Below are 22,885 nucleotides of genomic sequence, written 5' to 3'. Positions count from 1 at the left end.
TTTAGTGTGAAGAATCAACCTAAACCTTTTCACAGAAACATGAATATTAGTTAAAATAAGATTTTTGATTACACAGACATGAATGTATTTGCATATGAATATAGAGGTGTGACTGTTGTGCTGTTATTGCATCTTCAGATAAACAATAAGATGAAAGGCAAACAAGCAATGCCTGAAATTCTGTAAAACAATATTGAAGCAAAGTAAGGAAGTTTAAAATACAATTTTGAATTGGTTGGTTTCTCAAAAACTGAGTGGGTGATGGCATGACACTTCTTAAACAGAACAAGAGGACACAGTCTCAAGCTACGTCAGGGAAGGTACAGGTTGGATATTAGGAAAAAATTTTTCACTGAAAGAAGAATAAAGTACTGGAATGCTCTTCCCAGGGAGGTGGTAGAATCACCATCTCTGGATGTGTTTAAAGAAAGACTGGACATGGTACTTGGTGCTATAGGCTACTTGAGGTGTGAGGGCATGGATTCTGATCTTAGAGGTCTCTTCCAACCTCGTTATTCTGTGATTCTGTGAACCATCAGGGTGCACATCTGTGCCTTTACTGGAATGAGTGGCAGCCCTCAGCTGGGTCACCCTGCAGTGCTGGGCCAGGTTGGTGCTGGGTTGCAGCCCTGGGGGGGCAGCCTGTGCCACCACCTGGGCACTGCCTGGCTCCAGTGCCCCCTCAGCACACCCAGCTGTGCTGTGTAACAGGAATCACCTCTCTGATAGAATAGGCACTCTGGAATAAAATTTACATGAACAAACTGGAAATAGCATTTGCTTAAATATGGGACTTTTAATTAGTAAAGCACCTTCTAATGCCTGAAACATGCTAATGAAACTAATTTATTGCTATGTTAGTTGATTGATCTAATGTAGAGACATTACACAATATTTATCTTTCAGTTGAGCTGTGTTGCCAAGCACTGATGATTGTTGAAGTAAAAATATCTTTGATATCTAAAGTTTGATGATCATGTTCAGATAATACAGGAAGTTTCAGTGCAAAAATGTGATATTCTTTTGTGGAATTTTTGTTGGTGGTAGAATTAAAATACTTGAATTTGAGTGGATTGTTTTTAACAAACAGAGTTGTCTCACTGTTATTCTTGGGTTCTGCATTCCTCACTCTGTAACTGACAGTTTTGGTTTTAGTCTTTCATAACCTATGATGCTTGACATCAGACTTAAAAAAAGCATCATGCATGTTTTGATCTAAGTGAAATGTGAAGAAGTAGGGCAAAAATTGTTTGGTCAAAGTATATGAAAATTCAAACTTTCATCTCTTTCCCTGCTGCAAGAATTGCCTGTTGTGTTCTGTGGTTTTGCACGTATTGAAGATGTGTATTACATGGCATTCTTCAAATGTCTTAGATTTTTCCTTTCCCTGCTCTGGGTAGCTGAGAGGGAAAAGAGGAAAGAAAAAAATACATCAGGAGGAATAGAAAGAGGGATAAAGTGGGCAAGAAAATGCAGGAATAAAGAGACATGGGATGCCTGATGTTAAAAGCAAGAGAGGTTGAATATAGTAAGTACCTGTGGATAAACACTGGTACTTCAGGCTTACTGGAATCATTTGGCTTTATACAGCTGGTTTTATCCAAACATATGGAGATGATATGATTGTAGGTTTTCATTTTACAATGGATTGATCTGGACTTTGACAAGTGATTTGTGAAATAATTAAAGCTTTGTATAGGACTTGAAAAACTGAAACACATTCCCATTGATTATTCTAGTGTGTCAGGGAGCATTTACTGCAACTCTGCTGCTGCTTTGCAAAGGGTAAAGAGCTGTCCTGCATCCTCTGATTTTGTTCTTACCAGTGGTTTGTCTTTTTAAATGGTTGGAACAGGTTCTAAAATCTCAAACCTGAGCTGGGGAAGGGTAGTTACCATGTCAATACCATTAATAGCAGTCCCAATCTTCAGACAGTTGCTGCAAATGGAAATATATTCCAAATACCATCAGCACTTAGGATATTTGCTGACTTCAGCTTGGTTCTGCTGTTGGTAGTTTTACAGAAGTTAGCAGTCAAGTAACTGCTCCCTGGAATTTAAATGATGTTTTTTGATCAGGAAGAATATTTTGCATAGTCCCTATTGATTTGCATGAGGCATGTAGAATAACCAAGATATGCCTTTATCAAAACATTGTAATCCTTTACATGTCAGATAAAAACTAAAAGTCAAAATTTGGAGTCAGAATATATGTTTTGGTATCTTTAAAACTATTTTGTAGTTGCTGATTTTCTTCTCAATTGTTAAAGTAAAAAGGACTAGAAAATCTGTTTGGTTTTCTTAGTTCTTTATTTCTCTCAGCTGCATTTCTATAGGTTGTTTCTTTTCCAGCAGGTGGTCTTATTAAATTTGCCAGCAGTGCCCAATGCAAATAAGTTTTATTCAGGTGAAAGAATCTGGTTATGTCTCTTGAAGTTTTCTTCCTTTTGCTACCATTTCTTGCTCTCACTTGCATTTTCTCAGTCTTGCACCACTGAGTCAGAAGTGTTTGGGTATTCAGAAGTACAATTGCAAGGACTTAGTCCTGCAGGGGTGGGCAATAGTGAGAGTATTACAGAAACACATCCCTCCAAGCTCACCCTAATGAAACACCTCAGTGTTGCAGTGTTCCAGGACTGAGACACCTCAAAGGAAAGGTGTTTGGCATTTTTGTCTTGGTGTGATGCTCAGTAAAGCTGGGGTGCCCTTCAGCAGCTCCATAACACTGAAGGGGTTTATGTATTGTATTTATTGCCCCAGTGTTGAGCTGTACCATAAAAAAAAAGAAAAAAGAATCACTTCACTTTGAAATAGTGTGACTTACACCAATTACCATCTCAATAAAGACAGTGAGGCTTGCTTTGCTGAGTTAATTGCTATGAATTGTTCAACAGGCCTCACAAATAGGTGTTTATGAGCATATTTCCATCAATTAGATTTTTATCATGCTTCTTTATATTCAGAGTGACCTTTACAGTGCTTATGAGAAGAATAATTTAGTGCATACTGTACAAGGATTGAATAGTCTCCAGTCACCATTGGAAACATTTGAGGGCTTGTGATCTTTACAGTCACCTTGGAATAAACTTTTGCTTAATGCTGCCTGAGAAAATAAGAATTATGTTTAAAATTATGAAACAAATGACAGAGAGGCTATGCTATGATATTTCTTTTCCATGTGTAGGAATGTACAGGAAATGCTCTCCATTGCATTGATTGAAAAAATGGGACAAAAATAGAAAGCAAGTAGATTGACAGCAACAGTTCTAAAGCACTTTGTGTGTTGCTAACTGGTGAATATTGGTTTCCTTTATAATCACACAATTTATAAAGCTCTGGAACAACAGAGTATGTTGAAACAGCCATGGTTAATGTAAGAGCAAACTTCAGTGCTGTACAAAAGGCGCTTTTAACTGTGCTGTGCATTTTGTGATGTTCAATTCCCATCTGCCTTTTGCAAGGAACTGGCTGGATCAGGATGTTTTAGAATGTTTATTTTTTTTCATTGGGCCCCATGAATTCTTTCATTACTTTCTACCCTTTTTGCTCAGAGTTAACAACAGGCTTTGTAATGAAGGATCATTCTGAGGGATGAGTTGTGATTCTCGGCAGCACATCCTCCCTCCTATCTCCTTTGCTGCTTGCCAACAAACTCAGCAAGTCCTTAGCAAAAGACAGGGTTTCTAAATTCTGAGGTTTGTGAACTTGTAGGAGTGCAAGAAGATAGTAAGATTTTTCTGATAAAAGAACACAGAGCCAGTTAAGTTTTGTGTCATTACAGCAGTGATCCTGTTTCCTTGGTTACAAGTCACATGCACTCCCCTGTTAAAAAGTGAATTCTTTATACATTCAAGCATTTCTGCACTGAGCAGGTGTTTCTGAAATTGGTAGCAAAAAATGGGCTCTGGAGCCAGGAAAGAAAGTTTCACTTTGGAGGTTGGGCACACCATTCCTGTCAGCATGTTTACTGCACACTCGTGTCTGGCAGAGAGTTGCCAAGGTGGATTTGGTGAGCTAAATCAGAAACTGTTTCTAGTTTTAAACACACAGAAAAATCCTGCTTCTATTTTGTTCCCACCTAACTCATAAACAATGGATCCAATATTTTTTAAAGCTCCTTATGCCATTTTTGGATCTGGAACAAATTTTTGCATCTGGGCTATGAAAAGTGGAATGCTGGAAATGCTAATATAGTTAAGTGTGCAGAACTTCAAAGTCCTGTCCTCATTCTTGATAGCATGAAAGCACTTTACTCTGGGATAAAGTATGGAACAATCAGTTTACTTTTTTTTCTTTGCTTTCAGCTATGTTGACAGCCATCTTTAGACCTTTTCTTTTAGTGTGGTGTGGTTGTCCTAAGTGAGTAAAAGAATAAAGACGGTCTTGTCTGATGAGCCATATGACAGCTGCACCTGACATTCAAATATAGAATTGCTGCACCTTTCTTATAAGCACTGTGGTTTCTATCAATATTCTTACTTTATTCCCTTCTGATTATCAGCACTGGTTAATATATTGAATTAATGACATACAGGAATAGAATTTAACCCAAGAAAATGTCATTATCATAACATGTTAAAGGGCAGAGCACAGTGTCAAGATGTTAGTTTAAATTAATTTAACAGCAGTGCATAAAACAGGAAAAGTCCAGACTGCAGCAGTGCAGTTGTTCACCAGTCATTCTTTTATCTGGAGTGACTTGATCAGTAGGAACTTTCAAATGAGATTTCCAGCCTGGAGGAGTACTGAAAATACTGGATTTTTTCACAAAATATATTTGGGAAGGTAGAGCAATAGAATAAAAAATTGTTAAATACTGAGTAGGATTTGCTCAGGATTTTCTGGGCTTGGGCAGTGTCACTGTGATTGAGGTCTGGGTGGCTGAAAACCAGAGTGAGTCAACAGGGACTTGAGGCCTATATTGTAATAAAGGAAATGTGAAACAAGGGCAAACTGAAACATGAGCAGGTGAATTGATTTGAAAGAGATGACTTGATGTTGTTAATGCAGGAGGGAATTGGTTTCCATGGGGTGCTGTGGGAATGATGATTTCTGGACAACAGAGGTTTGACTCACCAACATAGAAACAACTTAGCACAGGAGTTTGTTGAGAGAATAATTGGGCATAAACAGGAGCAAACCATAGCTGGGTTTTAGTGGGTGACAGTCTTGTGGTTGTCAGTGTGAATTATTATAGAGAGAAAACTGGAGAAAGGAGGGAATACAAGAATAAATGAGTTGAATAAGAGTAGAGGAGTGCTGTAAAATGTAACAGGAGCAAGAGACTGAGTGAAGCAGTTTGGATTGATTGAAGAGAATATATGTTAAAATGAGGTGAAAAAGGGAAAATGATGGAAAAGAATGTAGAAAAAGAGAGCAGTTAGACAGGATTTATTTTACTTTACTGCATTTTATGCACACATAGAAGAAGCCATTTCATTAGAAAGATATCGGGATTTTTTTCGTTTTTTGAAATAGCAGTGGTAACTGAGCTGGCAACCAAAGGTGTTCACCATAGGCACAGAATTTTTATTTAAACACTATGTAGGAAGGTATTTTGTCTTCTGAAAACAAGCCTTGAAAAAAATATATATGAGTGATTCTGGTATTTGAGAATATTCTCACAGTGTATAAAGGTGCAGCTCCATGCAGGATGCTGAGGTGGGAAGGTCTGGTGCAGTGAGCATTCTGCATTCAGTGCTGCTCCCTGTACAGAGCAGTGTCAGTGCCTGGCAAGGGGAGATCCCTCTGCTTGGGTTATCTGACCAGCTTGGTGGGCATTCAGTGCTGTTCCCTGTGTTGGGACAAAACTGCCTCTCATCCTTTAATCCTCAGCTCTGCAAGCTTCCATTCTCTCTGTTTCATAGCCTGAATATATTCTTGTGAAGTGCCTTCAGCAGAATTCAGGATGATTTTATTTTTAAGTACTGGAAACCTGGAAAATGCACAGGGTCTTTTATCTTCAACTTCATGAAGTCTGCATACTTTAAAATAAGTTTTTTGCTGATGTAAACATTTAGTAGATTCTGAGGTAATTTATTTGTTGATCCTCTCCATTCAGCAGTATATGGACTCTACTCATCCTGAAACCCTAGAATCTGGATTTCCTCAGTAGGAAACAATTTCTTTGTGCAATTCTCAAACTTTGCTACAACTATTCATTGGTATCATGATAGTGTTAGCAGATATATGAAATTATGAAATGTGCATGTGTGGGGCACACACAAATACAAAATCAAATCCAGGTGGCAATTTTAATAATACTTACAATGCAGATATTTGTGATATTGTCTGTGTCAATTTACTGTGCTCATTCTCCAGGGCTAAGGCATGCACTCTGTGGGAGGATGTAGGCAGGAGGTCCATGTGATATTTGTGATATTGTCTGTGTCAGGTTACTGTGCATGCACTCTGTGGGAGGATGTAGGCAGGAGGTCCATGTGATATTTGTGATATTGTCTGTGTCAGGTTACTGTGCATGCACTCTGTGGGAGGATGTAGGTAGGAGGTCCTTGTGCCTTGGGAGCCAACCCCTTGGGGACAGGGCCCCTCCTGGGCAGGGCAGTGCTTGGCTGGGAGCACATTGGCACCGTGGGCTTTGTGGTTTTGCCTTTCAGCTGTGGCTGCTGCTCAGTCTGTGCCAGACCAGCTCTGCCAGGCCTGCCCAGAGCCTCAGTGGCAGCCCCACTCCCCAGATTGTCTGTTCTGCAGCTCTGTGCTGGGTTAAAGAGCTCTTGGTGCTGTGTTTGTCTCCAAAAGCAATGCCACAGTGTTGTACCTAAATCTGGGATAAAGCAAATGCACGTTTTAGTTCTTATGCAAAATAATGAGTCAAGAGTTGCAAAGCACAACCATGAAAACAGTCAACACAAACCGATGTGTGTAAACCTGCTCTCCATTACTCTTTGTCTGCACCTGATTACTGACAGCTGTAGAACATTGGCATCAAAATTTTAATGTTTGAAGGAGTTTGACATCTCTACAAGATTGATACAAACTTTCCTGGTGAAAGTTTGAACATATTTCTACTTGAATAGCTAAGAAATATAACAGGGCATTTTGTTTCTTCTTCCCTTCAAATAATAGTAATTATTAAAGATTCAGATTCTGTTTTGTTCATTAACAAGTAGGCATAATTTGTAAAGGAAGCTAGCTAGTAAAAGTAAGCTTTTAATATCTTTGCAATTGTCTAGTTATTTCCTTTTACTATGTAAACCAGTTTTTGGCATGATTGAGTAGGATTCTTGTTAAAAATTGCTTCAATGGTGCACCTAATTTAATGAAAAAGCTTTTTTTTCTATGTGTTATCCTTATTTTTCTAGTAACTAGGGCTAGACGTGTCTGGACAGTTTATTTCCCAGTTATCCTCTTTGTCTGTAACAATTTGCTCCATTATTCTGCTGGAATTGACTTTTTCAGAGCAAGAGAGCACAGAGGAGTTTGCAACTTGGTCAATCAATAGCTGAGAATGTGCTAAAATGCTGGGAGTGGAAGCCAGTGCAGATGCCTCTGTGTTCTTGCTGTCCTTGCTGCATGACAGTGTCTGCCTTCCAGCATGTGGGACCTCTTACACTTTGAACTACCAAAACTGTGTCTTTTTGTCCCTTTTCAATCAAACCCCCCAAAATTAATACAGTGTTTTAAAATAGGCACTGAATTTGCAACATAAAAACCCACAAACATATAGAATTATGTTGCATTGTAATGCATATTTTGATGTGGCATCCAAGTCATCAAAGAGCCAAAAAAAAAAAAATCAAAGTGAATATTTTAATTTGGTGTGAAGATAATTTTTTTCTCAGTATATTTTTTTAGCTGCAGAGCAGGTGAGAGTACACTAAATTGCCTCTGTATGACTGCATAATGGGACATGTGGATGGTAGGAGCCATTTACTGCGCAGTTGCTCAGGGCTGGCTCAGGTGTCTCACTGTGTCACGTGCACACCTCACAGACACCTCTGGTGGAGCTGTAATGTTCTTTTCACGATATTTGCCCTTCTTGAGCCAATTTCCTGGCCTTACCCAAATCTGCATGAGTTCCCTGTAATGAATTTGTAATTTTTAAAGCTTACTTTTTGGCCTACTAAATCCTGCAAAACAGTTTGTAATATTTATTCTACAGCTGCATTTAAACTAGCTGATCTATAATTGCTTGTTAAGTTTCTCTTTCTGGAGCTTATTTTAAGAAAATTGCCAGCTTCAGATATTCACAGTCAAATCTCAGCATATGAAGATTGCATAACAGCCAGTTCAGGAGATGTATTTTGGAGAACTTACAGGTAGGGGAAGGGAACCATCTGCAGGTCCCTGACAGAAAACAAGTTTCCAGCAGAAAGTGTTTTGAACACTGTTGATGTGAACATGTTGTTTTGTAAGAAGCCATCTGGCCAGCCAGAGCAGTCTGTGTGCAAGTGCAGATGGATCTGGGATCCAGAACCCTGAGCTGCCTCTCCTGCTCCTCAGGACCAGGCCCTGGGGGCTCCCCTGGGAGGATGTGCTGAGCCCCTGCACCCAGCCAGCCTGGATCCCCAGCTGAGCCCTCTGTGGCAATGGCACAGTGCTGGAAGGAGGAGAAATTCCTCAAGTTCCATTCCCCATGCAGCTGGAAGCAGGGTGCAGGTAGGTGTGATGGCAGGAGGGCTCAGGGCACATGGGATGCTGAGCTTCCCTTATTGGTAAGTTCTCATAGCCCACTGCTATTCTAGTGCTGGTTTTTGAAATTAGAATTTGAAATATACAGCTGAAGAGGGAATTATTTCTTTAAATATATGTTCATAGAATGAATAGAAACTGATTAATGGAACTGAAAGAAACCAAACCAAATAATACTGTATTTATCATATATATTGTATTTATAATATATTTAGAAGTTGCATAGCATGAAATTGTGGCACTTAGATGTTTTTGAAGCCATGCTATTCTCACAAAACTGAGGTTATTTCTGCTCCTGGTTTTCTCTGATGTGTTGAAAGGGACTTAGGGGCTTCTTACTCTCTTCAACCAGTCTGCATGGCAAAATATATTACTTAAACTATGTTAGTGTGACCTAACCCCAGTCTGGAGATTTGTGAGTTTAATTCCCTACTTAGTAAAATCTTACATGGAGTCGTGAAAGTGATAGACACAGTCTATAACATATGACTACTGGTACAGACCAGTTGTGGAAATTCAGTGTGTATGATCAAGAGAAAGCTTTAATTTCACATTTTCAGCTTGAATTCAATTAACAGGGGAAGCTTGATAGAGATGCTTGCCAACAACACAGACCATTGAAAAATCACTTTTCTTGTGGGAGTTTCTGAAATGTGGGAGAGTAGAACTACTCCCAGACCAGCACTTGTGCATTGGATCACCAAGGCAGCACCTGCAGGGAGAGCAGATTTGGGGATTTGTTGTTTGGGAAGCAGGGTCTGAGCTCTGTGCCCTGCCAGCTTGGCTCTGTCTCCTTGTGGTCAGGCCACAGCTCTGTTCTCTCTTCAGTTCCCAACCAGCCTTTGCTGTGTCGCCAAGCTGCCTTTCTGACACTCTGAAGTGCAAAATGGCATTTCCAGGGTTTCTGGTGCAGAAAACCAATGAATGGCCCCTGGAAGTCCCGGCCTGGTGACCGTCCCAGAGCACTGCTGGTGTTTGTCCCCTGCACACCAGGCCTTGGGGTACCAGGAGCTGCTCTGCATTCAGCCAAGGGCCTTTTCCATGTTGGGCGCTTCTCTGTGACATCTGCAAGCACTTTTGGCACAGGATGGCATTTGCAAACAGTGCAAATGGTGGATTTCTGTAATGCATTGTCAGAGGTATTGCCAGCTGAGCTCTCAGACATGAGTTTATGATGTTTGCTCCAGATCCCCTGAACTGTCAATATCTGAGAGCAATTGCCCTTGAGAAATCTGTTATGCAGGGGAAAAAAGGGGAATAATTATTGAAAATGCACTGTTCTTTAAATCAGAATGAGTGTGTGCAAATGTATTCCCATATGTAAATTTTACATAATTGCTTGAATGGCAGAATTAGTAGAATGATTTTTTAAAAAATAATTTGCTAATGAAACAACATGACTTTTTTTTCCTCTTCATGTAGCTGTTAGATTTGGAGTATTGCAAGAAAAATTATTCTGTAATGCTTATTTCACTGCGAATAAAACCAAAGATTAAGTTTAATTACTTTTCCAACAGAGAGATTGGAAGAGATTTTGAGGAATGAAAGAGGCTATGCAGAGGATGGAAAATAAACTTTATTCCTTTCTCTTAGCATATGAAGCAGTAAGGAATAGTCATGAAACTGTGGTTTAGAGCAATCTGTTTATACATCTTATATTGCAGTCTTCCAGTGCTTATTCATGCTCCTTTCTGTGCACCTCTGACAGTAATGGATAAATGGATGCATCCCTTCAAATAATAAAACAAATAATCTTCATAAGGGAGGTATCTTTGTACTTTGCATGTACTTGGCTTTAATCCAGACCATAACAAGCTTGTTTATACCCAACTGCACAGTTTTTCAAAAGGAGGTGGGTTATTTCTTTTCCTTATTTGAACTTGTATTGAAAAATATTGCAGCAGCCATCAGTTTTTCCTGTGAAAACAGCAGGAATTAGCTACAGGCCATCACTGAAATTCAAAACATCCTACAGAAGCTTTGTTCCCTGGTTTTGCTTATCTGCCAGCTGTAAACATAATCCATTCAATTCTGTTGTATTACAGATCCTATTTTTGTGGTATATTTTTAATATGTTTGGTACTTGTGTGGTGGGAGCAGAATTCATGAGCAGTTAGCTGAAATGTCCTAGAATAACTCGATGTAATTAGAGGTACTTGTCTATTAATAACAAAAAATTCATAGTATGCAGCTTTCCTTCCCTGCCATAGCCCTTCACATCATTACCCAGTGGGTAAAGAAGGTGATTTTGGCTGGTTTGTTTTTACTTTAGACTGTTTCAGAGGTCTCCAAATACCTGCTCTGTAGATACAAATGAGGCCAAATGTCAGTTCAGAAAGGCCAGATGACCTGAACTCTTGAGGTCTGTGCAGAACAACAGTGGCAGCATCCTGAGCCAGTGCTGGTCCGTGTGCAGCAGCAGGGGTGGCTCAGGAATCCACCCTGACCCTGCATGGCCCAGGGACAGCACCCAGAGAGAACCTTGTGGATTCACTGCCTCAGTCTGACACCAGGCTCTGCTGCTCTGGGAGGATGGAGCTGCTCATTTCCTAATGCAGATCTGCTCTATCACTAAACAGCCTTCTTCAGTTTCCTCTTGCTCAAATAACCTGGTTTTAAACAAATTCCAGAAAGGATTTGTACTGGGATGGGGGGATCACCATCTACAAGAGCAGACCAAAGTAATTTTTCTTTAAATCTTCACATATTAATTACACATTGCTTCACAGTTTGATTACCAACAGCAGTATGAAGGTTTATTTTTAGTTTAAGATTTTAGAAGTGTAACACAATTACACTTAAGAGTTTAGTAAAACTCATGTGTTAAAAAGACACCTGCTAATCTTTGGGTCTGAAAGTCAGAAATACGGGCCTTGCAAACAGCCAAGTCCATTTCTTGCTATTCTGTGTCTATCTGACCTCTGAAATCTTGTTTCTCAAATTTTATTCTGATCTTTAAGGACTCATAAGTTAATTATTTATAAGAGATTTAATTTATTAGTTATAATACAGTAAATCTGGTAAATCATATATATATACACTGAACAGCTCTAAATGTCTGACTCTGTTGGAAACCTTTCAGTAGAAGGCTCCTGCATAATAAGAGAGAGAAATCCTAAAGCATCAGCTGTTGAGAACAGTCAGGTATGACCAAAAGGTGAGAAAATGGTGTTGGTTTGCAGACTGAATATTGTATCATATTTTCACTGTTAGGGCTGCAGCTGAGTCAAAATGCATCTAAATCCTAAAGACGCCAAGAAAATCCAGTGCCCAGCATTGCTGAGCACAGGGGAGGGATAAGGTGAGAAGGGTTCCTGTCTGCCTGTGGGGCTGTCACAGCACTCAGGTTCTGTGTCACCTGAGCAGGGCACAAAGCCTCTCTCTCTGCTGCTCAGGCCAGCACAGGGGAGCTGCAGGCACACACCTCCCCTCCTGTCTGCTGGGGCTGTTCTGCTGGCAAAGCACAGCTTCCCCAACAGAGAGAAAATTCTGCTCCATCTCACAGCCTGGTGCTGGGCATGAGCACCTGTGGCACTGACCAGGGGCTTCACTGAGCTGCCAAAGCAGGGAAAGGGAGTCACTGGTTACTTCAAAATGGATCTGGAGCCATAAGATGTCCTCTGTCAAAGCTGGCTGTTCTTCCTAACAGCAAAATCTTCATGTGGCCAAAAGCCACAAAACTCAAAGAAACAAGAGGGGGATTTCATAGGTAATGAGGGAAGTGCCTGTCATCCTGTGATCCTTTGCTAGCTTCCTTCTGGGACAAAGCTCAGCTGGCCTCCAGAAGCAGATTCTCTGGGCAGCAGCAGCCATTCCCAGGCTTCTCCAGGAGCTGGAACTGAGAAGGTTCAGCAGCTCCCAGCTGCAGCAATGTCACTGCAGCCCTGGAGCTGCACTGCAGTGGCTGCCAGCAGTGACACAGCCATGGCTGCTCACTGCTGTCCTGAATTGATTCTTCTCTAATATTCTGGCACATATTATTGCAAATCTGATTTATCTTTATTTTGAACTCTGGCAAAGTTCTGAATTATAGAAGGACCAAGATGATACACATTTTAAAGGTTGTGAACCTGGAGAGCTGACGTCAAATTTCAGGAGCTCCTGGCCAGCGATGCACTGTGCATTGAACTCCCACTGGAGTCAGTAGCAAATTTTGCTGCCTGTTAACCTAATTTGGAGTCATGATGAAAAAAAGGATGAGCTGCATTTATCACAGACATTTTCATTTTACAGAGAAAATAATTAAAATATGATTAAACAGAAAATGTGATTTTGGTTGCTGATTACTGTGGTCACCTTTTTGCTGGCCAGCCTGATGCTTGTTTCGTTTCTGTCTAATCCATCAGGATTGTTGCATCCCAAGCTGGCTCCTGTAGTCATTTACTAGGCAGTGCATTCTTCCATGAGCTTCCTTTTCTGTCTTGGATTAAATGTAAACATTAGTTCCTGTCTTCATTACCAAGAACAAAGTCCTCATTTCCCTTGTTATTCTGTTGATGGTACTCATTTATTTACATATTTCCCCATCCTGATTACTTTTGTTTATTTAGAGAGCACAGATCTAATTCCACTATACCAAGTCTCAACCCTGTGATTATGTTGCCAGGTGCAGATGTACTTTTTTCTATGGGCTTATCCAAGTCAGTGGGAATTTCTTTTTTTATCTTAGGAATACTGAATAATAGGCTAAAATGAAGAATAATTTAAAAGCTCCCAGGGGCTGAGATTATGGCCTATATTTTTGAGGTTTTTAGGTCATGGATCGCTATAAGTATCAAGCTTATGGCTGGAATGCAATAACATGCCCTTAGTATTTAAAAAATAAAACCCAGAAGGAGTGATTGCTGTAGAGCAGTGTTCTTCATGTTACTGTTGTCACCATATTTTCCAGAAAAGTTATGATTATGATTCCTGGAGCAGTTTCTAAGTTTGTTCATTTTTTTTTTATATTCATAGCTGTTATTGTGACATTGATATAAATCGGTCTCTGAGAATGGTCACAACAGCTCTCTCCTGCCTTTGCACATGTTAATATCATGTGTAATCTTCATGAGAAATGAAGATACTTCAGAGAAGCAGCTGATACCTCTTAACTTGATGGAGCAATTAAAACTGAAGCACTTCCTTGGAAGATCAAAACAACCTGTTTTGATCACAACTTTTCTCCATCATTCCATTTGCTTCCATGGTAATTTTAAAAGAAGGGTCTTATCCTTTAAAATAAAGGAGTGATGGTAATTGTGCAGTTTTTTATGATGGGCAGTTTACTGGCAAAACCCAAGCAAAGAGCACGTTATTCCTTTGGAGACTGTTTAAACTCACTGAAAGCTGCACCTGCCAGTGCTTTGGGGCAGATATTCGTGCCTGGCTGAATTGGAATCAGAAAAGAGTTGGGGACAGTGGAGGGACAGAGCCCCTGAGCAGGGACACAGCAGCCAGCTGGCTCCAGCAGGGCCATGGCCCAGGCAGAGCTCAAGCACCAGGAGCTGTTTGCTCCTGAATCCATGGAAAAACTGGAGACTGGGGAACTGCTGCTCTTCCCAGGTGCTGAAATCAGGGGGTGTTGAAGGCTGAAGGTCTGATGTGGTAAAGTAAGGCAGGAATATGCACCAAGTTTTTTACTGCCATTAGTCTCAGTACATTAGTGAGCTCAGGATCAGGTAAATGATAGGGATGAACAGATAAGAAGAAATATTTTAAGCTTTCAGATTTTTCCTCTCTGTGATCTGTGATACTAGTAAAATTAAGCAAATTGGAGGAGACGATAAACCTTTTTTTTTTTCTTTTTTCCTTTTTTTTTTCCTCCCCAATGCTTGGCATGGAACATGATTCATTATTTGCATTTTGTGTGCTGTGTAAACTAGGTGTGGAGAGCTCAGGGGTGTTAATACTTAACTACTTTTACTGGCTCCACTGGCTTTACTGGTGTCCTGGTGTCTGAGAAGGCATTTGCTGTAAACCTTGTTGTTATGCCCAATGCCAATTGTATTGATTATATGCTGTTTAAAAGCTCATTTGGTAATTAAATTTGTCTGCCCTCCATGTCAAAACCATTGTGTGCAAACAGTTTGTGACTATAGGGAGGAAGTGCCTGCCTGGTAATGCACTGCTGCCTCAGCACGTGGAAATTGCTACTTGCCAAACAGAAGTTTTAGTTTATTTTCATGTATGATGCATTGTGAATCCTAATGCACGTCCTCTGTCTTCAGTTTCCTCAATATTTTCAATAACAATGTATTATAGCTATCTGTGCTTTCCTTAAAGATAATTATTAGCAGGAAAACCCAAATCCAGGAACTGAACACTGCTCTGAAAGCAAATCTCACCTTTTGTTATTACATAAACAACCCTGGATCATGTTCTGCTTCTGAACCACTTGTTCATGAAATCCCCTTTTGAGGATTTCAAAATGGGGGTGGTGGATGTGCTGCTCACACAGAGCCACCCCTGACAGGAGAAGAATGAGTAGAGCTCAATGTTGGTGATTTCCAGATGGAAATGGATGGAACAGCCAAACTTCCTGCCTTTCAACTAGGCACAGGAATGCAAAAACCAAATATTTAAGTTATAAATGAATGTAAATATGTGAGTAGTGGTCTCTGACTTCCTAGTTAGCTGGGCAGGGGTTGTTTGCCAGAGCACAGTGTCCATGCATTCCCTTATTCTGTCTGGGCCATCACAAAACCTGGGGAGTCACCATTCCCATTGTGCACTTCAATGTCCAGGAATGAGAGTATTGAGTATTGCTTAGATGGAAAGTGATGAAAGGTCACCTTTGCAGGGTTCTGAGCCTTTCCTGAGTGAAAGAGTGTAGAACACAGATATTATTCAGTCATAGAACTATTAGATACAGTAACCATCTCAGTATGCCAACTTCAAAATGAAGTTAGTGGGGAAAAATGTTGTGTTGTGAGAGTCATGTACAGTGTCATGGTTTACAGGAAAATTCAAATGACAGTGAAGATGTTGATGAAGAAAGTCTTCATGCTGTTATGGAAACTGAATTGTAGCATGTGAATGTTCAAGTCAGGGTAATTTGAATTGTAACAAACAGAAACACGATTATGTGTCATTATTTTACTGCAAGAAGAGATCAAATACACCATGAGTATAGAAGTGTGTATGTGGAAGTAAAGGAGCTGTAGATTAACCAAATGGTTGGACAGAGTATTAGAATTAATGCTTTTCATTTCTTGAAATTTCATTTCAGATCTAATCTTGATTATTCAGTTTGTAACCTGACAACTTTGCTCTAATAGTGTCTTCAGGATTTTCAGTGTTGAAGTGTGCTATAGAGGGATTGTCTTTCTATCTCTTCTGTTAATAACTGACTCTTTAAACATCCAAATCAGACATTTATATTAATAAATGGAGATCACAGTTTCTCATTAATAATTATATTTAATTTCTACAAAATTGGGAGTGGTGGCAGAAAATGTGTCTCCAATTATTTTTACACTGCACCAACTGGAACTAGGATTTTACCCAGTTGACTGCAAAGCAGGAGTTAATACAGTATCTGAAATGATTTGATGAATTCAGAACCTTAGTTAATAATGCCACTAAACAGGTGTCTTGATTTTAATTGGCAGAAGGTGCTGAGATATGTTGCATTGTCAAGTCAGAATTAGTTCTCAATTGTCTAATAAGCATCTCCTGATATGGGTGTTCCTGAGCAGGACCTTTTTGAGGAGCTGCCTGCCTGAGCACCACATTAAGTGTTGAGGTTATTACCAGAATTAGATTATTATAATGACTAACAAAGAATTAATAACACAAGAAGCTGGCAAAAGTCACCAACTTTACCTGGCAGTGAATGCCTTTTTTCATGAAGTGTTTAACATAACTGAAGTAAAACTAGAATTATGAATGTCTCCAGAGAGGCATTTACGTGTGAGATAGATCTATAGATAGATACATGAAATGCCTGATCCTGAGCTTTGCTACACACCCAAGATGTGCTTATTCTGTTCTCTGATCTCTGGCTGATACAAAAGTATCTCCAATTGCAGATATGTTATACTATTTTTATCAGAAACTTCTCTCTCTAATTTTATCCTGAAGAATAGGCATTGAGATGGGAAATAAATTTCTTCATGTAAGCGCTCACAACATCAGCCAAGAGAATGCTGCAGTTCCATGTACTGAGCATGTAAAGAAACCCCACAAAATACAGTTTGCATTTGGATACAGGGAGAACAATAAATCAAAGGTATGAATAAACCAGCAGCTGATGAAAAGGACCGGTTATTTTAAGCTATTTTCTATAGATGCACCTCAGGCAGAACTTGACACCAAGACAAAATCAATGAAACTGAATCGTTTGCCAAACAAACGCTGGGCAGATCAATCAGGAATGCTTAAAAGCTAAACAATGAGCCCGTGGGAAGGAGGAATTGATTGCCTCAGCAGGTTGCTGTTTTCTTCAGAATGGGCCAAGGTGAGAATGTAGAAAAGAACTTGAGCCTTTAATATGTGGACATTCCACTGCTGAACAGGGCAGTGCCTGGCAAGCCTCTCTGCCTGGACCTTGCTGAGGCTTCTGTGGCTCAGAAGGAACAGAATGAAAAGCAGAATGTTTGTTAAAGCCAAACAGGTGTAGCTGGGACAGGTGTAGGCTTAGATAAATAGTGAACTTTCCTCAGGGACTTGGGGAGCAGGGCTGGGAGAGTTACTGCAGCACAGCTACTCCCTGGTTTAGATTTAGGTATTTTGAATTTGTATTTTAATGTGAGTAAAACAATCAACTAGGGGCTAACTCAGCACCCCCAGACTAACCTAGGGACTATTTTTACTGAGTGTGACAAACGAGGATCTGCAAACCTTGTAGGTAATGGCTTATTCATCCTTCCTCATCCCAAACAGTGGGTGGCAAAAAGATTTGTCTCAATTCCATTTTCATGTGCATTTGCCAGAAATACAGACAGAATCACATTAAGGTCTTCATGCTTCTGCCCAGGAGTTGGTGGGATATTTAACCACTTGAACTGTCAATGCATTTAGAAAGTGTCTTGGTTAGTGCCAGAGACTGTGAAGGTATTGTTCTACTTCTAGGCCAGAACTAAATGATTAAATCTAATAACAGAAGACACAATAGAGGGGAGATGACTCTTTCCCTCCTACTTGCTTACCTTGTGTTTTGGGTTGGTCATTTTGGCAAGAAAGCCAGAGCTGAAGTGGGAAAGTGAGATGGGTGGTTCTCCCATCAAGTTGGGAAAAAGGGAGGATGAAAAGGGGGCTGAAAGACTCTTTAAATTTATGGCTCTTTTAATACTTGAAAGTTTTTCCCCATAGAACATCTGTTTCCATGGAAGTTGATCAATTCAATTTCAGCTCCAGTTTTCTTTTCATGCTGGATGCATGAAGCTGTAATTCCTCAGCTATACATTGATTTCTGTAAACCTACATTAGATAATGATGTGTCTTAGATTGCCATTATAAAAATTAGCTAAGAGATTTAAGATAAATTAATCTCTAATTTAGTTATTAGATATATCATGTTGTGGAGTAGCATAATTTAAATTAGCAGAATTACTTGCAATTTCTGTCCTTTGCTCACAGACATTGGTGTTCATGTAATTACCCTAAATGACCTGATTACCTCAGCCCTGCCAGACTGAAATTAATTCATCTCTCTTCATTTTAGGGGAACTCCTTCTGCCCCTTTTGCCCTTTTCCCTCTGCGTAGCTTTGCTCCATTGGGCTGGCACTGATGTCGTTTTGGGGACATGCCAGCAGGAGGAGCTTGTGCATTAAAATGTGCTTTCCATAAAGCAATCACCAAATTACAGTAATTGCACTCCACTCGTGCTCTCTGCTGCCAGGTAAACCCCTTGTACCTGCCAGGGATCCCCTGTGCCTCACACAGCCAAAGCTCTGTCAGCAGTGGCCACTGTGCTGGGGAATTAACCTACTTTAGATGAGCAAAGCCCAATGAGGTGAACATTTCATTTTATTCCATTATATGTTTGATATTTAGATTATTTTACATTTACATGTTCTGAAAAATACATGTGTTAAAACAAAATCACAACCCTCTGAAGTCAATGTCACATGCTCTCTTTTACAAGAATTACAGTATCAACACTGCATTGCTCAATTTTATAAATAGTATAAAAATTATGAGTAATAATATTCATGTTACTAAAAGAAATCCATGGTAATGAGCACAGCTGAAATTGGATTCACATGATCAGAATTCTCTACAGTAACTTAGATAGCATCGCTGAGTTTCAGAGTAAGAAACTGTAGGGTCACAGTTGGAAGTCCAATTATCTTTGGCTACCAAGAATTAATAACACATAGGCTAAATTAATTTTTAGACTTTTTATTTTAGTGACAAGGAAAATAAGGAATTAAAGATCTAACATATTAATCTGGTTATTGAAGAGGAGGAGGAGGTATGTCACAGGTATTTTATGAATTTTTTCACACAAAGAACTTCTAAGTTACCTTGGAAGACTAAATACTATAATAGGAATGTGGTGAATCTTGCTTTAGGAAAATCCTTTATTATTTTAACTAAAGCTATTTCAGAGTTCTCTGCTTAGAAATTTAGACCAGTTAAATACTCTGCCATTAAAAAACCCCTCAAAACTTTATTTTCTGTTGCTTAGCATCTGAACTGAACGTAACTTTTCCATACTGTGTTTTTCTCTTCCCTTTGTGGGGGCAGCTGTGTGTCCACTGTAGTTCTGAAGCCAAAGGCAGGGCAGGACAGCTGCCCTTCTTGCAGGAGTGCTCTGTGAGTGAATTTTCCAGTCAATCCCAGGACTTGGTAAAGGCTTTTGCTTTGCTGACATCTCTCCCATGTGGGTGCTCCAAATGCCTCCATGGGGCATGAGTGTGCCTGTGGCTCTGGCAGGAGGGACTGGCCTGTCTGTGAGAAAGGTCACTCTGCAGGAAAAGAAACTGCACAGAGAACTTTGGGGATTGTTTTAAAATATGTCTGTGTTTGTTTAATATGACTGGAAGTGCAGATGAGCAATTTCTCCTTTCTGGACTTGTTATCATAGTCTGAAGATAGATATTATAAAGTTGGGGTTTTTCACTTTAGAAAATAAGCTTGACTTTGTATGCTGTGTAATTTTATTGCTTAGCTGAGTTGCTAAATCCAAAACTTAGTTTTATTTATTGGTCTGTGTGTAAGTAGTTTAATTAAAAACCGTGTGGAGTCGTGTAAAAGAATGGCAAAAGTACAATGCTATCCCTTTATACTGTAGTTTTCCGAGGAGTCTATAGCCTGAATATCACCTAGGTAAGCTGGAATTTTCTGTTACTGCTTGTTTTTGAACTTAATGTACTTCTTCTCAGAGTCTTTTGCAAAAGGCTCATTCATGTAAGACTGTAGTCTGTTGTGGGTCAGGAGAGACTGAAGAATTCAGGGATGTATTACCAATGTACTTCATCATGTAATGATACATCCATCCATGATTAGAGGATCGTTAATTGAGCATCATCCAAGCTCGTCTATTTTGCTTGTACTTTTATCACTTCAAAATGCTTTTCCCACCATTTCTGATCTGCAACTCATAGAGATCCGCTTTTATCCTGTAACTTGCAATCTTCCATAAAGTATTGAAAGTTCTACTAGTTCTCATTTCTGAAAGAGCCCATTCTGTAATTCACACTTGAGACACCAGTAGAAAGAATGCAATTCCGTGGTGTTGAAGATGTGTGCTGTACTTCGCAGTCATGTGCCAGGCTCTCATAACACATCTGCTTTTTTCATGTTGGAAGTAACTACACAACAATTTCCATAGAACATAAATGAGCTGTTCTGTGTTTGTTTTTTGTCTCCCTAGTGATATCCCAGCCTCTGGAGAAGCAGTGAGCAAAAGCAATCGCTCCAGAGTGAGCACGCGCTTCCCCAGACTGTCCCGCGGCCACCCCCGTGAGCCCCGGAGCCTGGAGCCTCAGAGCGGGGACCTCTGACCCTGCTGCCCTTGGTGCCGTGGGCAGCACGTACTGGCAGTGCTTCTGTCATCCCTTCCTAGCCTATATTTATAATTTAAGCTCCTGAAGAGACTACAGCTGCATCAACTTAAATCCTGAAAAGAGACATTCATTACCAAGGGTCATATCCTGATTAACTACTTTGGAAGGCAGCAATCACTTTCTCAAAGAATACGAGGGCTCTTCACGAGAGCTCAGCAAACTGCTCGGCGTTTCCTTTGTTTTGTAAAGCTGCACTGCACAAATTCTCCTTTGTTCCTCTGAAGTCCTTCTGTCACAATGAATTCCTTGTTTCTATTATGTTGTCCCTTTTCCATGTACAGTTTTCTGTTCCAGAGAGATGTGGGCTTCATGTCAAGACAATTTTTTTTTCTCCTTAGAAGGACCTTTATGATTATCACTACTTAATATGTCAGAAGGATGTACTTAAAAGAACCTCACTAATTTATTACCTTTTGTAAATAGAAAGACTGGGTTGTTTTGGTTTTTTTTATTGTCAACCTCTGACACACAAAGGTTTTTAAAAAAACTTCACCATGCAGATGATGAGACAAACATTACAGGTGGAAAAATAGCTTTTGTACATTTCTAGATAGATAGTCTCAATAGCATTCATCTGAGGGAAGTAATTCTTTAAAATCAGAGAATGTAATTATTTTTAGTGAAATTTCAGTCTTTCTGTAAGGCAGGTGCAATATTATTCATTTCTACAAACCACCACAAGGATACACAAAAGTAATGTGGTACAAAACAGTGCTTTTAAGTCTTGGATTATATTTTGTTATTAATTTGTGGTTTATGTTACAGAACAGTCCATCATTAACAGGGCAGGGTGGAATTCTTAATCTGATTTTGTAATACCCTTCACGTGGTGATACTTAAAAATTGCCTGTAATGAAAGTGCCTGTTCCCCATCACCTCTTACTGAAAAGTAATTTGTAATGCTACTACTGTAAGAGTAACTAAAAAATTGACAAGAATTGTTACAAGTGATGAAAGTCCTGAAATGGATTAACTGGAATCCAGTTCAGCATCCATTAGCTGCACTGCCATAGGCAGTTAATTATGTTTTAGCTATCTTCTTCTCTTCATTAAGTTTAAGCAGTGTATGTTCAAATTTTCTATTAATTGTGTTCTAGTTTTCCTTTATGTAAGAACATCATTCCTCTCAGAAGTTTTTTTGGATAACGTTACTTAAATTGATGTATCTTGTCATTTTACTATCCATTCATTATATTAAATTTTCACATCTTATATTATTCTCCAGGAAAAAAAGAAGCTGATGATTAATAACAGATTTTGTACCTCGGTGCTTTATAAAGTTCCAGCAAACTGGAATTTGTGTTCTGCAGTGCTGTGAGCAGTGAGTGCTGTTCAGGGAAGTCAGTGTTCATTTGTTTCCAGTGGCTCCTCTCAGGTGAGAAAGGCTTTGTTACCCACAGGGAGTGGCACCAGCGCTGCCCGAGCAGGGTTCCCAGCACTGAAATGTGGAACTTCCAGACTGCACTCAACAGCAAAATGTGGCAGAGAGGAGTGGGATTCACTCTCCAGGTCAGAAATTTCAGTAGGTGAAATACCACTAAGTAAAACCACATCACAGAAATGAACCAATATTTCCCAGTCAGTAAGAGATGACAGGTACCACACAGACAAAGAGAAAAGCCCAAAGGCCAGCCTGGGAGCTCTGTGCTGTGTATTCATTAACAAATTAATTACCGTTGGTGTTTTGTGTTAGTTACAGTGGGACACTCACTTAAGAAGAAAGGAAAGTGAGTAGATTGGCAGTTAAGTATCTTCTCCAAACTCTTCAGCCTGATGCGCTGCTGATGATTTAACTTGTCTTTGTTGGAAAGAGAAGTAGCTGTAATGATGGTCCCACTTTGAAACAATTTTAACTCATTTTTCAGAAAGTGGAGACTTGGTTAGTAGAAATATGGCACATATACTAACACTGAATTGCAAGTAAATTTGAAAGAAAACACTGTGTGGAAACCTTTGTGATGTATCTGTTACATGAAGCTGTATTCATTTTCAAGAAATAATTCACAGATTCAAGTACTTATTCAGTAAACTGCAAATGGTAAGGAATTTCATTTACTGCAGACTGAATTTCTTTTCAGTTGTTTAAAAGGACTTTTTTGTATCTGCATTTGGCTCTTAAAATTATTTCATTCCTGATTATCTTTCTTCTTGTAATTTTTAAAGTATGTATGTAGATCACATAAAGATACTAAACTTGTTTACCATGTACAAATTGCTCTTTGTTAACTTTAGCTGAA

At 39.5% G+C, this 22,885-nt stretch overlaps 1 protein-coding gene across 2 annotated transcripts in view; it reads left to right on the top strand.

Annotated features, from left to right (window-relative positions):
• Positions 1–22,380, top strand: part of SNX29 (sorting nexin 29) — a 97,299-nt gene extending 74,919 nt beyond the window's left edge. Inside the window, exons 21-22 of one of the 2 annotated variants that reach the window (XM_054270941.1) lie at positions 19,874–19,908; positions 20,456–20,509. In XM_054270941.1, coding sequence (XP_054126916.1) covers positions 19,874–19,892 — 19 coding nt within the window. In that variant the 3' untranslated portion in view covers positions 19,893–19,908; positions 20,456–20,509. Of the gene's footprint in view, positions 1–19,873; positions 19,909–20,455 lie in introns of both variants that reach the window. The other variant, XM_054270939.1, reaches the window with a different exon arrangement.
• The last annotated feature ends 505 nt before the right edge of the window (positions 22,381–22,885 follow it).

The sequence above is a fragment of the Melozone crissalis genome, unplaced genomic scaffold, assembly GCF_028551555.1.
Source record: "Melozone crissalis strain CALT ecotype California unplaced genomic scaffold, PUWL_Pcris_2 ptg000012l_1, whole genome shotgun sequence".
NCBI lineage: Eukaryota > Metazoa > Chordata > Aves > Passeriformes > Passerellidae > Melozone > Melozone crissalis.
The sequence above is the reverse complement of the archived record's forward strand: the minus strand, read 5'-3'. Positions and strand labels throughout refer to the sequence as shown.